This window comes from Oncorhynchus mykiss, chromosome 22 (genome assembly GCF_057628025.1).
Source record: "Oncorhynchus mykiss isolate SJ-2025 chromosome 22, ASM5762802v1, whole genome shotgun sequence".
NCBI lineage: Eukaryota > Metazoa > Chordata > Actinopteri > Salmoniformes > Salmonidae > Oncorhynchus > Oncorhynchus mykiss.
This window is the reverse complement of record NC_143043.1, coordinates 44887468-44903934: the sequence shown is the minus strand read 5'-3', so window position 1 is coordinate 44903934 and position 16467 is coordinate 44887468. Positions and strand designations below refer to the sequence as shown.

The following is a 16467-nucleotide window of genomic DNA, read 5'->3' as shown; positions in this document are numbered from 1 at the left end:
TTTTCATCAAGGATCTCTCTGTACTTTGTTCTGTTCATCTTTTCCTCAATCCTGACTGGTCTCCCAGTCCCTGCCACTAAAAAACATCCCCACAGCATGATGCTGCCATCGCCATGCTTCACCATAGGGATGGTGCCATGTTTCCTCAAGATGTGACGCTTGGCATTCAGGCCAAGGAGTTCAATCTTGGTTTCATCAGACCAGAGAATTTTGGTGGTTCCAAACTTCTTCCATTTAAGAATGATGGTGGCCACTGTGTTCTTGGGGACCTTCAATGCTACATAAATGTTTTAGTACACTTCCCCAGATCTTTGCCTCACCTCGACACAATCCTGTCTTGGAGCTCTACGGACAATTCCTTCGACCTCTTGGCTTGGTTTTTGCTCTGACATGCACTGTCAACTGTGGGACCTTATAGGAGTTTGCCTTTCCAAATCATGTCCAATCAATTGAATTTACCACAGGTGGACTCAAATCAAGTTGTAGAAACATCTCAAGGATGATCAATGAAAACAGGATGCACCTGAGATCAATTTCGAGTCTCATAACAACGGGTCTGAATATTTGCAAAATATTCTAAAAACCTGTTTTTCGCTTCATCATTATGGGGTATTGTGTGTAGATTGATGAGAAATTGTTTTATTTAATACATTTTAGAATAAGGCTGTAACCTAACAAAATGTGGAAAAAGTCAAGAGGTCTGAATACTTTCACTGTATAAAGAAAAGTCTGCAAAAACTTGGCGGGATGCTAAAGTGTGGCGGAAAAACGTCTTGGTTTGAAAGGTGTGTGAGAGTGACAGACAATCTGGTTGCTTTAAAACCATCCAGACTTGTGATAAATGGTATTTGAATTTCAGAATTCCCCTCAAAAACACTTCACAATTACACAGAAGGAGACAGGAAGGGTTTTTAGAACCTGTCTTGGTGACCATGTTTGGCGTAGAGGACCTGTGGCCGTGACCAATGTTGGGGTAGAGACCCTGTCTTGGTGACTATGGTTGGGGTAGAGGACCTGTGGTCGTTACCATGGTTGGGGTAGAGACCCTGTCTTGGTGACCATGGTTGGGGCAGAGACCTTGTCTTGGTGACTGTGGTTGGGGTAGAGGACCTGTCCTGGTGACCATGGTTGGGATAATGGACCTGTGGTGGTGACCATGTTTGGGGTAGAGACCCTGTCTTGGTGACCATGTTTGGGGTAGAAGATCTGTGGTGGTGACCATGGTTGGGGTAGAGGACCTGTGGTGGTGGCCATGGTTGGGGTAGAGGACCTTTGGTGGTGGCCATGGTTGGGGTAGAGGACCTGTGGTGGTGGCCATGGTTGGGGTAGAAGACAGGTACAGACAGAAGTTCTACTATCCTCACTCAGGGGATAGTAGGCAGTACAGAGGAATGATGGTTCATTAGTTAAACTCAAACTCTGCTTTCCCTGGGTCTCCTCCTGAGTGTTCTGACTTTACTCTTAATGCACCACTTTCTTTCCAGTGATATACAGTATGTTTCTTGTTTCCAAGCTGCTGAGAGGCAGGCATAATTCACTGGACTATCTAAGTTTGTGCCTTGCCAACATCCGCTGTCCAAATGTTTGTATTTCAACACTGCATGTCATTTTCCACTTGTGGAGCATTCACAAAGGCAACCGGAGAGAGGGCTAGATTATGAACAGAAAGGTTTGACTGAATGTTTATGTATGAGCGTTTATCTGCCACCAAATTAAAAACAGCACAGGACATTTTTCTTGAAGAGACTGAATAGTAATCAACAATGTGGGCCATGATATGAAGTTTAATTCAAACAACTTGTTTTTATTCTACTCTAATTTATTGTGTATTGGTGAATCAGGTGTTATTTACTTCGTCGTTCCTCTGTTTTATTCTTTCTCCAATCTGTCCTCAAGCCTCTTGTCACAAATCTCAGCTTGGATGTTTTATTCTTTCTCCAATCTGTCCTCAGGCCTCTTGTCACAAATCTCAGCTTGGATGTTTTATCTGTAAAAAATATGTTTCTGTTTACATTTTTATTTCGTAAGCATGCTTCCTCTCTTCCTTTGCTGAACACCATCACAGATTAAGGGCAAGAGCCTAAGCACCATATGATGTATTAGTTTTGATCAGATCTGGGGTCTCTCTATGCAGTGTGCATAATGCAGCCTTTGAATATGCAATACGCTTTGAAGAAATCTAAAGGCCTTGGCCAGAGGAAGGGGATGGAGGAGATTTGATAAATACAACACTCTTAGTATTCACTGCCTTCTGAGTCTTACACTACACTTCAGTTTGAGTTCGCTGCAGGCAGGGTGTGTTCTTATGTAAAATAGCATCTTTCTGTTCTTAATAGTTGAGGTGAAGAAGGAAGATCTTTGTCCCTCTATGACCATGCCTCCCATAGACACAGGTTCTAGGTGTTCTTAGAACACTGTTCTACTTAGAACAGCCATTCAGTGATTTCACACAACACACTTCAGTGTAACCTTAAATGTCCTCTGGTAAAATTGCTGTGAGGTGAGAAGCAACTCCGAACATTTTCTTTAATGAAAGAGAGATCTGATCGATAATACTGATGGTTGATGATTGCAAATGGGTCATTTTCTCTCTAATATAAGTTGTTGCTATTTCCAGGGTAATTACCAACTAGGCTTTGATAAATGAAGACAAACATTTGTGAAATCAATACCAATAATGCAGTAAAGTTCAGGTTTAAATACTCATCCCAAGAGATTGTGTATTAAAAAAGACAGTGGGCCCAGTATAATCCATTTCTATAACCACAGTGAAGCACAGTGTTTTGTTGTCACTGCATCTTTGAATTTGGGAGCACAGTACCAACAGTGAGGATCATGGTCATAATCTGGTTTCGTCATTGCTGTGTTGTATAATTATCTGGTGGGTTATCAGCAACACTGCATGTAGTCAGTCGTCTGATGTCAGGACACTTTTTAGAGGTTGTAAACAAGTCTATTTCTCATTCTTACTATTAATACTGGCATGTCCTCATCCCCTTCTCACTCCGTTTACTTCCAGTTTTACGGATCATTCACACTCAAAGATACAGGGCGCACCAATACACAAGTCACACATTCATTCAAGTTCAAGTTCCAATTCAAGTTCAAGTTTGTCATATCCATGATGCACATGCTGTACCCAGTCCAATGAAACGCTGACTTTGTCATATCCATGATGCACATGGTGTACCCAGTCCAATGAAACGCTGACTTTGTCATATCCATGATGCACATGCTGTACCCAGTCCAATGAAACGCTGACTTTGTCATATCCATGATGCACATGGTATACCCAGTCCAATGAAACGCTGACTTTGTCATATCCATGATGCACATGGTGTACCCAGTCCAATGAAACGCTGACTTTGTCATATCCATGATGCACATGCTGTACCCAGTCCAATGAAACGCTGACTTTGTCATATCCATGATGCACATGGTGTACCCAGTCCAATGAAACGCTGACTTTGTCATATCCATGATGCACATGGTGTACCCAGTCCAATGAAACGCTGACTTGCAGGTTGAAGATGAAGGTCAACGGAACAGAATAAACATGTAGCAGAAGTATAAATACAGGGAGGAAGTCAACAATTTACAGTATTAAACATCTGGGGGAAGGGGGGGATTTGGAGAGCAAACGGTTTAAAGTGTTCAGTATTTACAGTAACACATATACGTGTAGTAGAATAAGTCATGTTTGTGTAGCATGTACAGTGCCCGTCAAAAGTTTGGACACACCTACAGTACACATTCCAAGGTTTCTCTTGTACCTTCTCCAGGGTTTCTCTTGTACATTCTCCAGGGTTTCTCTTGTACCTTCTCCAGGGTTTCTCTTGTACCTTCTCCAGGGTTTCTCTTGTACCTTCTCCAGGGTTTCTCTTGTACCTTCTCCAGGGTTTCATGAGATAGGTGACTACCTCATGAAGTTGGTTGAGAGAATGCCAAGAGTGTGCAAAGCTGTCATCAAGGCAAAGGGTGGCTACATTGAAGAATCTCAAATATAAATATATATTTTGATTTGTTTAACACTTTTCTGTTTACTACATGATGTTATTTCATAGTTTTGATGTCTTCACTATTATTCTACAATGTAGAAAATAGTAAAAATAAAGCAAAACATAAATGACTAGGTGTGTCCAAACGTTTGACTGGTAGTGTATATGGTAGTGTATATGTATATGTGCGTAGCATGAATGTATGTGTGTGTGTGGAAGATATTGACAAACCATTTAATCACAAACCTCTCGCTTTCTCATCATCTGTTGTTGATTGTTTCCCTCTTTGGGGCCGGTCCTGAGGGCCGGGGTCCTGATGGCCGGTCGTGAGGGCCGGGGTCCTGAGGGCCGGTCGTGAGGGCCGGTCGTGAGGGTCGGTCGTGAGGGCCGGTCGTGAGGACCGGTCGTGAGGGTCGGTCGTGAGGACCGGTTGTGAGGGCCGGTCGTGAGGGTCGGTCGTGAGGGCCGTTCCTGAGGGTCGGTCGTGAGGGCCAGTCGTGAGCCCGTGTCTGGTCTTCAGGCCTACTCTCCTGCCAGTCTGTATGTGGTACATGCTTGATGTTGACTAGCAATGAGCTGCAATTACCCATCATGGTATCTGAGGGCCAGAAAGTTCAGACGACAGGTTGATTACAAATGGTGATCTGTCAATCTTTCCTCATGACACTTAGAGTAGCTGCCAGAATACAATTGATGGAGAGATGTAGCTAGAGATGAAGGGAGAGATAGAGAGAGGGGAGAGAAAGAACAAAAATATGTGATAAGAGCATTGGCTGGCGAGTCACACTGTCGCCATTTGAAAAGGTGTTGCTTACTAAATCCATTCTGCCAGCGTTAATTAGAGAAGTCTTCGTTGTTCTCTCTCTCTCTTTCCTTTCTTTCTTCTGTACACACGGTGCTATGCCAACTTCACACTCTGCTGTCAGTACCCCCAGCTTGTGTCAATGCGTTTCAGCATTAGCCGCATCAACTTAAAGTAACAAGTTCGTCTTCATTGTTAAAAGGCTGAAAATGCCCCACCCCCCCCCCCAGACTAGAGACTGGGTCGCCAGTACTGAGACAGCTTGCACACAGAGGACAATAGAATATCATGGAGAACAAGTCATGAAAGAGCTTGGTGTCTTTCTGTGGAAGTGTGGTGGTCATGATTAAGTTCTACTACAGACAATATATCTGAAGTGGGAGATTTTTAAGCATTCTCTGTTGACAATAACAGGGTTCTCTTAAAGTATTCTAAATCAAATCAAATCAAGTACACAATGGTACACAATGCAAATAGTCCGGGTAACCACTTGATAACCTGTTCAGGAGTCCTATGACTTGGGGGTAAAAACTGTTGAGAAGCCTTGTTGTCCTAGACTTGGCACTCCGGTACCGCTTGCCATGCGGTAGTAGAGAGAACATTCTATGACTGGGGTGGCTGGGGTATTTGACAATTAGGGCCTTCCTCTGACACTGCCAGGTGTAGAGGTCCTGGACGGCAGGCAGCTTAGCTCCAGTGATGTACTGGGCCGTATGCACTACCCTCTGTAGTGCCTTGTGGTTGGAGGCCGAGCAATTTCGTACCAGGCAGTAATGCAACCAGTCAGGTTGCATGCTCTCGATGTTGTAGCTGTAGAACCTTTTGAGGATCTCAGGACCCATGCCACATCTTTTTAGTTTCCTGAGGGGGAATAGGCTTTGTCATGCCCTCTTCACGACTGTCTTGGTGTGTTTGGATCAATCTAGTTTGTTGTTGATGTGGACACCAAGGAATTTGAAGCTCTCACCCTGCTCCACTACAGCCCCGTCAATGAGAATGGGGGCGTGCTCGGTCCTCCTTTTCCTATAGTCCACAATCATCTCCTTAGTCTTGGTTACATTGAGGGATAGATTGTTATTCTGGCACCACCCGGCCAGGTCTCTGACCTCCTCCATATAGGCTGTCTCGTCGTTGTCGGTGATCAGGCCTACCACTGTTGTGTCGTCAGCCAACTTAATGATGGTGTTGGAGTCATGCCTGGCCATGCAGTCGTGGGTGAACAGGGAGTACAGGAGGGGACTGAGCACGCACCCCTGGGGAGCTCCAGTGTTGAGGATCAGCATGGCAGATGTGTTGATACCTACCCTTACCACCTGGGGGCGGCCTGTCAGGAAGTCCAGGATCCAGTTGCAGAGGGAGGTGTCTAGTCCCAGGATCATATTAATACTATTTTAACAGTAGATGAATTAATCTTTCTTAGGAGCAAGCTAACAGTGTGTCATGGAGTTGGCAGCTTGAGAGACCAAATGTATATTTTTAGCCAGCATCCATCTTTTTGCCCTATGTTTCTACAAGGGCTGTGAGGATGCCAGTATTGCAATATTTTTTCCATGGCAAAAATGAAAACACAAAGCAGACCAAACTTTGATCCTTTAAAAACCTGCCTGTATGTAGAATATTGTGCTCTAGCACAACATAATGATGTTTGTTTCCAACATTAGGGCTGTTTTCATAAAGAAGTTTGCTTGCTGGGCACTGGGCACAGTGGGTAGGGCAGAAATTCAATGTCTATTCCACGTTGGTTCAGTGTAATTTCATTGAAATTAAGTGGAAACAACATTAATTCAACCAGTTTGTGCCCAGTGGGTAGTCTCTACTCCCTCCCAGAGGTTCAGTTTGGGCTGACCCTAAACTGGCCAATTTGTTAAATTCCTCCCCTACCGTTTAGATATCTCTATGAACCTCTAACACAGTGTTCTTTTCCCTGCTCTGAGCCCTGGGGCAGTAATGCTCTATGATGCTATGCTGCTTGGAGTTGAGAGTGTATTTGTGCCCTTCTAACAGTTTAAAGCAATTTCCCAATCCAGCCAGCCTTGTCAAACAGTGAGAAACGACCACCACCTGCTGTAGGGTATAAACAGCACTTAGAAAACCTCTCAAAGCCACCGCTCTGTAGCTTTCCACAGGAACTCCAGCATTAGGCTTTAAACTGTCAGCACCTTGTCAGGAGAGATCTTTCCAGAGCTCTGTTGGATGTCAGAGATATAATGTTAATGGTTGTCCTCTGTTCAATATAGAACATACAGATGTAGGATCCTAATTTGATCACCCTGTTGCAGGATCATTTTTCAGGAACATTAAAATGTGTGTGTTTGAAGTTTAAAAAGGCATCTAAAAAGGCAAGTCTACTGCCATTCTAACCCTGTCTTCTCTCTCTCTCTCTCTCTCGTCCCCAGTGTGCCAGTCTGTGTCGGTGATGGCGTGCAGCGGGACCTATGAGTACGTCATCGAGGAGTTCTGTCTGGGGAAATTCAGACTGGACATGGAGGAACTGGACCAGCATCGCTGGTGCAGCTGGGAGGACACAGTGGAGTGAGCATTCTATGTAGCACTTATGTAGTATCATTGTAGTATCATTGTAGTATTCTATGTAGCAGCTATTTAAAATATGTAGTATTCTTAATAGCATCTGGGAGGATTCTGTAGTACCTATGCAGTATTCTATGTAGCACCTATTTAGTGTCTATGTAGCACCTATGTAGCACCTATGTAGTATGCTGATATTCTATGTAGCACCTATGTAGCACCTATGTAGTATTCTGATATTCTATGTAGCACCTATGTAGTATTCAGATATTCTATGTAGCACCTATGTAGTATTCTGATATTTTATGTAGCATCTATGTAGTATTCTGATATCCTATGTAGCATCTATGTAGTATTCTGATATTCTATGTAGCATCTATGTAGTATTCTGATATTATATGTAGCATCTATGTAGTATTCTGATATTCTATGTAGCATCTATGTAGTATTCTGATATTCTATGTAGCATTCTGATATTCTATGTAGCATCTATGTAGTATTTTGATATTCTATGTTGCATCTATGTAGTATTATGATATTCTATGTAGCATCTATGTAGTGTTCTGATATTATATGTAGCATCTATGTAGTATTCTGATATTCTATGTAGCATCTATGTAGTATTCTGATATTCTATGTAGCATTTATGTAGTATTCTGATATTCTATGTAGCATCTATGTAGCATTCTGATATTCTATGTAGCATCTATGTAGCATTCTGATATTCTATGTAGCATCTATGTAGCATTCTGATATTCTATGTAGCATCTATGTAGCATTCTGATATTCTATGTAGCATCTATGTAGTATTCTGATATTCTATGTAGCATCTATGTAGTATTCTGATATTCTATGTAGCATCTATGTAGTATTCTGATATTCTATGTAGCATCTATGTAGTATTCTGATATTCTATGTAGTATCTATGTAGTATTCTGATATTCTATGTAGCATCTATGTAGTATTCTGATATTCTATGTAGCATCTATGTAGTCTTCTGATATTCTATGTAGCATCTATGTAGTATTCTGATATTCTATGTAGCATCTATGTAGTATTCTGATATTCTATGTAGCATCTATGTAGTATTTTTATATTCTATGTAGCATCTATGTAGTATTCTTATATTCTATGTAGCACCCCATCCATGTCATTAACAGTACAGTCACTACTATAATGATAGGACGGTAATAGGGATATGTAAAGTTTATTTAATCAGTGTGTGCACAAACCTTTGGTCTGGTAATACAGCAATAGGTTTTCACCTTTTTAACTCTTGCCCTCTTTTTGCTTCCTATTTGCACATTATTATCAAACTCTTGGAGGGTGACCAAAATGAATCAGAGTTTAACAGCCCCAGCTGTCACCAGTCCCACACCAAACCTACAATATTGAGCCAATATCACGGGCGTTCACTCAGCAGCAGCACAGCCATCTATGCAGACAGTTGAAACTACGGCAACATCCATATTTTAGTCATAAATGTCAAGTTCAGGGAAGGTCGGCTCCTTCTCTCGGTTCAGATGGTTGAACGTTTTGGGGTGGATCTGATTGGCTTAAGGCGGGCTATTAACTACAGCAGCAGCATCTTGATTGGAGACTGGGGCTGTCTCCCAAATGGCATCCTATTGCATATTTAGTGCACTACTTTCAACCAAAGCCCTATGGCTCCTGGTCAAAAGTAATGCACTATATACGGAATAGGGTGCCATATGTGACACAGGCTCGGAGAGTGGAGCAGAGGGCAGAGCCTCGTGCAGTTGTTCTCCGTAAAGGATAAGCTATTCCTGAGATGACCCAGCAAACACAGCACAGAATGATTTGAATGAATTCCCACCTGTTTTAATGAGATTCAGCAGGGAGGATCTGGGGCTGCTGCTCTGAATGTAGCACATAGTATGTATCATATAGTATGTGACTGCAACAGCAGCTGCAATTCATTGCCTCATGATGGGACTCTTCCATTAGAAACATATACTGTACTGTAGTACACCTCTGTCTCTGTGGTTGTAGTCATTAGTCCAGTACCACATACTGTGCAGTACTATGCACAACTATTGTCATCAGTCCACTAAAGCATACTATGTTGCTATACACTACTCGAGTACCACATATGCTAGTATACACCACTACGGTGGTCATCAGTCTAGTGTCTTTTCTCCATGAACCAGGTATGCTGGGTAGACATGGTGGATGTTGCCTGCCTGCTGCCTGTCTGCCACCATGGCTGGGGTTTTGTTTTTCCTCTGTGGTGGTAACGTCAGTCTGGATGTGTCAAGCGGAGGCTTGTGGAGGGTGAGACTGACATCCCAGCTGTCAGAGCAGGGGCCTTCCCCTGTCATGGACAGAAGAGTCCCCTGTCCCCCTCCACCTTGCCACAGGGAGGGACAGTCTGTCTATCAACATGAATTTTACTGTCCCTGTCTTCCTAGACACTTCTCTTCTTCTCTGCCTCGACCCGTCTCTTCTTCTCTCCCTCAGCCCGTCTCTCCTTCTCTCTCTCAGCCCGTCTCTCCTCGACCCGTCTCTACTTCTCTGCCTCGACCCGTCTCTCCTTCTCTCCCTCAGCCCGTCTCTCCTTCTCTCTCTCAGCCCGTCTCTCCTCGACCCGTCTCTTCTTCTCTGCCTCGACCCGTCTCTCCTTCTCTCCCTCAGCCCGTCTCTCCTTCTCTCTCTCTACCCGTCTCTCCCTCGACCCGTCTCTTCTTCTCTCCCTCAGCCCGTCTCTCCTTCTCTCTCTCAGCCCGTCTCTCCTCGACCCGTCTCTTCTTCTCTGCCTCGACCCGTCTCTTCTTCTCTCCCTCAGCCCGTCTCTCCTTCTCTCTCTCTACCCGTCTCTCCTTCGACCCGTCTCTTCTTCTCCGACCCGTCTCTCCTTCTCTCCTTAAACCCGTCTCTCCTTCTCTCCCTCTACCAGTCTCTCCTTCTCTCCATCTCTCCTTCTCTCCTTCGACCCATCTCTTCTTCTCTCCTTCGACCCGTCTCTCCTTCTCTCCCTCGACCAGTCTCTCCTTCTCTCCCTCGACCAGTCTCTCCTTCTCTCCCTCGACCAGTCTCTCCTTCTCTCCTTAGACCAGTCTCTCCTTCTCTCCCTCGACCAGTCTCTCCTTCTCTCCCTCGACCCGTCTCTCCTTCTCTCCCTCGACCCGTCTCTCCTTCTCTCCCTCAGCCCGTCTCTCCTTCTCTCCCTCAGCCCATCTCTCCTTCTCTCCCTCAGCCCGTCTCTCCTTCTCTCCCTCAGCCCGTCTCTCCTTCTCTCCCTCAGCCCGTCTCTCCTTCTCTCTCTCTACCCGTCTCTCCTTCTCTCCCTCGACCCGTCTCTCCCTCGACCAGTCTCCCCTTCTCTCTCTTGACCCGTCTCTCCCTCAACCCGTCTCTCCTTCTCTCTCTCGACCCGTCTCTCCTTCTCTCCCTCGACCCGTCTCTCTTTCTCTCTCTCGACCCATCTCTCCTTCTCTCCCTCGACCCGTCTCTCCTTCTCTCTCTCGACCCGTCTCTCCTTCTCTCTCTCTACCTGTCTCTCCTTCTCTCTCTCTACCCATCTCTCCTTCTCTCCCTCGACCCGTCTCTCCTTCTCTCTCTCGACCCGTCTCTTCTTCTCGCTCTCTACCCGTCTCTTCTTCTCGCTCTCTACCCGTCTCTTCTTCTCGCTCTCTACCCATCTCTCCTTCTCTCCCTCGACCCGCCTCTCCTTCTCTCCCTCGACCCGTCTCCCCTTCTCTCTCTTGACCCGTCTCTCCCTCAACCCGTCTCTCCTTCTCTCTCTCGACCCGTCTCTCCTTCTCTCCCTCGACACGTCTCTCCTTCTCTCTCTCTACCAGTCTCTCCTTCTCTCTCTCTACCCGTCTCTCCTTCTCTCCCTCAACCCGTCTCTCCTTCTCTCCCTCGACCAGTCTCTGCTTTTCTCTCTCTACCAGTTTCTCCTTCTCTCTCTACCCGTCTCTCCTTCTCTCTCTCGACCAGTCTCTCCTTCTCTCCTTCGACCCGTCTTTTCTTCTTTCTCTCTACCAGTCTCTCCTTCTCTGCTTCGACCCATCTCTCCTTCTCTCCCTCAACCCATCTCTCCTTCTCTCCCTCGACCCGTCTCTCCTTCTCTGCCTCGGCCCATCTCTCATTCTCTCCCTCAACCCATCTCTCCTTCTCTGCCTCGACCTGTCTCTCCTTCTCTGCCTCGACCCATCTCTCCTTCTCTGCCTCGACCCGTCTCTCCTTCTCTCTCTCTACCAGTCTCTCCTTCTCTCCCTCTACCAGTCTCTCCTTCTCTCTCTCTACCAGTCTCTCCTTCTCTACTTCGACCCGTCTCTCCTTCTATCTCTCTACCAGTCTCTCCTTCTCTCTCTCTACCAGTCTCTCCTTCTCTCTCTCTACCAGTCTCTCCTTCTCTCCATCTACCAGTCTCTCCTTCTCTCCCTCTACCAGTCTCTCCTTCTCTCTCTCTACCAGTCTCTCCTTCTCTCTCTCTACCAGTCTCTCCTTCTATCTCTCTACCAGTCTCTCCTTCTCTCTCTCTACCAGTCTCTCCTTCTCTCTCTCTACCAGTCTCTCCTTCTCTCCATCTACCAGTCTCTCCTTCTCTCCCTCTACCAGTCTCTCCTTCTCTCTCTCTACCAGTCTCTCCTTCTCTCTCTCTACCAGTCTCTCCTTCTCTCTCTCTACCAGTCTCTCCTTCTCTCTCTCTACCAGTCTCTCCTTCTCTCTCTCTCCCAGTCTGTCCTTCTCTCTCTCTACCAGTCTCTCCAGTGTTTTCCAAATTCATTGTGAATGGCTGCACTGATACAGTGTTCAGGAGACGTACAGCTGAGAGAGGATCTCATATGGACCTGCTCAGCAACAATCCCCAGTTCAGCCACATGGACATACTGTGCATACGAACAGTAGAGCTGGGACATACTGTACACAGCAGAATAAACACACTGGGTAAGGGAATAAACCATTTTCAAGCAACCAATCAGTGAGAGTATTTGTCAGTGTTGGGGAGTAGTGAACTACATTTGAACTAAATTCAAACTTGGTAGTGATTTTAGTAGTTAATAACTTTTTTTGCCGTGTAGCTAATTACTGGAACTACACACCACTTTAATTTAGCAAAAAGATAAGAAAATATGGGGGAAATAGGCAATAATTTATTTTTCTGCACCAGACCTGCCTAATTCTCACTTGAAACACAGCTGTTGTGTTTAATAGGCTAAATGACACATTCTGTTAACATCTGACCCCAGAGGATCTGTTCTTGCAATCTGTAGTCCATGACATTTCTGATTTAGATATGATGACTTTCCCAACGAAGTAGCTTGGCTGTAGTGAGCGTTCTTTTTCAAGGTCGCTTTAGTTAAGTAAACTTTATTTGTCTTAAGGGTAGCTTAACTTCTTCTAATGTGAAGTAATTAGGTGTTTGGTAAAGTATTGTTTCAGAGTAGCTTCCCCAATATTGGTATTTGTCAGACCAGTGTTTTCAAGCAGCCAGCCAGTGAGACTGTTTCTTCTATGTCATTCAGGCAGGCAGAGAGGCAGGCAGTCAGGCAGGCAGAGAGGCAGGCAGTCAGGCAGGCAGAGAGGCAGGCAGTCAGGCAGGCAGAGAGGCAGGCAGTCAGGCAGGCAGAGCGGCAGGTAGAGAGGCAGACAGAGAGGCAGGCAGTCAGGCAGGCAGAGAGGCAGGCAGGCAGAGAGTCAGACAGACAGAAAGGCAGGCAGGCAGAGAGTCAGACAGACAGAAAGGCAGGGTCAGTAAGTAAGGTCCTGAGTCATGGCTGTTGGTTGCTGTTGTAAACACAGGTTGTTTCCTCAGGGCAGCGAGGACCAACTGGAGTGTGTTCTGATGTACCCAGGGAGACATGTGCCTCTCAGTTTCAATCCCCTACAGTCTACATTGAGTCAGTTTGTTTATAGTATGGTGAGCTCACATACACTATCCTTCCTGTCTTTCTATGCAGTAATGCAGACATAATTCAACTTTATTCCATTTATCTGTGTGTGTCCAACCCCCTACACCAGTGATTCATTGTTTCCACTGCTACAGTAACTGTGAGGAATATTTGCTTTGATAGACAGAGTTGACCTTGACGGCGATGGCATGTTATTGTTGCTTTATGTTAGCGTTACCAACACCACTAGAACAAACAGCAGAGCAGGGTAAAAGTCACAGCCTCTTTGGTGATGATATATATATATATATATTTGTTGTAAGAAATGTATTTTTATTTACAATTGTGTTATAATAATTTGACATGCATATACTGACCTCATTTGATGATGTAGTAAAAAAGGAATGTCCGTACTGTAGCGTTCTGCAGAATTCATGTAACAACACTGTCACGGATCTTTTAACATAGGTCAGGCACTCATCTCTGTTCTCTGCTCAGAGGGCTCCATAACATCTACAATAGGGATTTAAGCCACAAAAACCTGAACAGATTTCAGATAGGCGACTGGATACCGATAGTGGTTCATTCCTCCAGTTACTCAGACCAGCCAGGGATGTTTAAGTGGTTAGCACCGTGCCTGGGCTCTCTGTGTGCGCTGCTTCGAGGTGAGGTGGTTATGCTTGGGTTGGGCTCCAGTCCCACTTGATCCCTCAGCCGTGAAAGGACTCATTAAAGTATGCATGGCCCCCGGGCCGGCGCCTCTGCCTCAGCAGCCCTGCATGAGGTCATCCACCCACCCACTGCTCAGCTCCTCCATAAAGGAGTCAGCGTGCTTCAGTTCAGCTGGCGCCTAGCCGAACGTCGCCAGCCGAACCGAAAGAGTTGTATTCGCATACTCCCTTAAAAGACCTTCGCTTGAAAAATGAGAAAACAGAGGCAATAGTACTGTTTGTCCATTTTGAGACACTGTAGCCAGTCTAAAAATAGTCAGAATTATTCCAAGATAACTCAATAAATCTGTAATTCATTTTGACGTTTTTGCCAAAGAGTAGGCCTAAGTTATGAACACTTTTCTACTGACTGAAAAACAGCAAAGAAAGGCGCCCAGGGTCCCTGCTCATCTGCGTGAACCTGCCTAGTTGCACAATTTTACATCTAACTAAGATGTTTGGTGTAGCTTCTTTTTTTTTCAATTCAAAAATTGGCATGAAAACGGGTCTTCTCTCGTTGAATGAATCCCTACTGTTGACCAATCACCGACGAGAGGCGTAGCCTTCTGCTCTGAACTTCCGCTTGCCTCCAGAAAAAATGTTGTGTGCCCCAACAGCCATCATAATACTGTATATGCACTTCAGCACTGTTTTCAGGACAGTCAACATGTCACTGCAGACAGAGAACTGACTGCCAAGCAGGTTTAGTTAGCACTGTTGGTGACTCAAGGAAGTCTATCTAGCCCACATTAGCAAACCTGCACCAATGTGACTTGGCGATAGAGCCCCAGACTCTTAGAACCTCACTGTTGTTGTCAGGGTACAGAGAGCAGGAACTGTTGTTGTCAGAGTACAGAGAGCAGGAACTGTTGTTGTCAGAGAGCAGGAACTGTTGTTGTCAGAGTACAGAGAGCAGGAACTGTTGTTGTCAGTACAGAGAGCAGGAACTGTTCTTGTCAGGGTACAGAGAGCAGGAACTGTTGTTGTCAGGGTACAGAGAGCAGGAACTGTTGTTGTCAGAGTACAGAGAACAGGAACTGTTGTTGTCAGGGTACAGAGAGCAGGAACTGTTGTTGTCAGAGTACAGAGAGCAGGAACTGTTGCTGTCAGAGTACAGAGAGCAGGAACTGTTGTTGTCAGAGTACAGAGAGCAGGAACTGTTGCTCTCAGAGCACAGAGAGCAGGAACTGTTGTTGTCAGAGTACAGAGAGCAGGAACTGTTGTTGTCAGAGCACAGAGAGCAGGAACTGTTGTTGTCAGAGTACAGAGAGCAGGAACTGTTGTTGTCAGAGTACAGAGAGCAGGAACTGTTGTTGTCAGTACAGAGAGCAGGAACTGTTGTTGTCAGAGCACAGAGAGCAGGAACTGTTGTTGTCAGTACAGAGAGCAGGAACTGTTGTTGTCAGAGTACAGAGAGCAGGAACTGTTGTTGTCAGAGCACAGAGAGCAGGAACTGTTGTTGTCAGAGTACAGAGAGCAGGAACTGTTGTTGTCAGAGTACAGAGAGCAGGAACTGTTGTTGTCAGTACAGAGAGCAGGAACTGTTGTTGTCAGAGCACAGAGAGCAGGAACTGTTGTTGTCAGTACAGAGAGCAGGAACTGTTGTTGTCAGAGAGCAGGAAATGTTGTTGTCAGAGTACAGAGAGCAGGAACTGTTGTTGTCAGAGTACAGAGAGCAGGAACTGTTGTTGTCAGAGTACAGAGAGCAGGAACTGTTGTTGTCAGGGTACAGAGAGCAGGAACTGTTGTTGTCAGAGTACAGAGAACAGGAACTGTTGTTGTCAGGGTACAGAGAGCAGGAACTGTTGTTGTCAGAGTACAGAGAGCAGGAACTGTTGCTGTCAGAGTACAGAGAGCAGGAACTGTTCTTGTCAGGGTACAGAGAGCAGGAACTGTTGTTGTCAGGGTACAGAGAGCAGGAACTGTTGTTGTCAGAGTACAGAGAACAGGAACTGTTGTTGTCAGGGTACAGAGAGCAGGAACTGTTGTTGTCAGAGTACAGAGAGCAGGAACTGTTGCTGTCAGAGTACAGAGAGCAGGAACTGTTGTTGTCAGAGTACAGAGAGCAGGAACTGTTGCTCTCAGAGCACAGAGAGCAGGAACTGTTGTTGTCAGAGTACAGAGAGCAGGAACTGTTGTTGTCAGAGCACAGAGAGCAGGAACTGTTGTTGTCAGAGTACAGAGAGCAGGAACTGTTGTTGTCAGAGTACAGAGAGCAGGAACTGTTGTTGTCAGTACAGAGAGCAGGAACTGTTGTTGTCAGAGCACAGAGAGCAGGAACTGTTGTTGTCAGTACAGAGAGCAGGAACTGTTGTTGTCAGAGTACAGAGAGCAGGAACTGTTGTTGTCAGAGCACAGAGAGCAGGAACTGTTGTTGTCAGAGTACAGAGAGCAGGAACTGTTGTTGTCAGAGTACAGAGAGCAGGAACTGTTGTTGTCAGTACAGAGAGCAGGAACTGTTGTTGTCAGAGCACAGAGAGCAGGAACTGTTGTTGTCAGTACAGAGAGCAGGAACTGTTGTTGTCAGAGAGCAGGAAATGTTGTTGTCAGAGTACAGAGAGCAGGAACTG

The 16467-nt window shown here is 45.5% G+C and overlaps 1 protein-coding gene across 1 annotated transcript in view; it reads left to right on the top strand.

The window, feature by feature from the left end:
• ramp1 (receptor activity modifying protein 1) overlaps positions 1-16467 on the top strand; it is a 94623-nt gene that overhangs the window by 46876 nt on the left and 31280 nt on the right. Inside the window, exon 2 of the mRNA XM_021579710.3 lies at positions 7197-7332. Coding sequence (XP_021435385.1) covers positions 7197-7332 — 136 coding nt within the window. The remainder of the gene's footprint in view (positions 1-7196; positions 7333-16467) is intronic.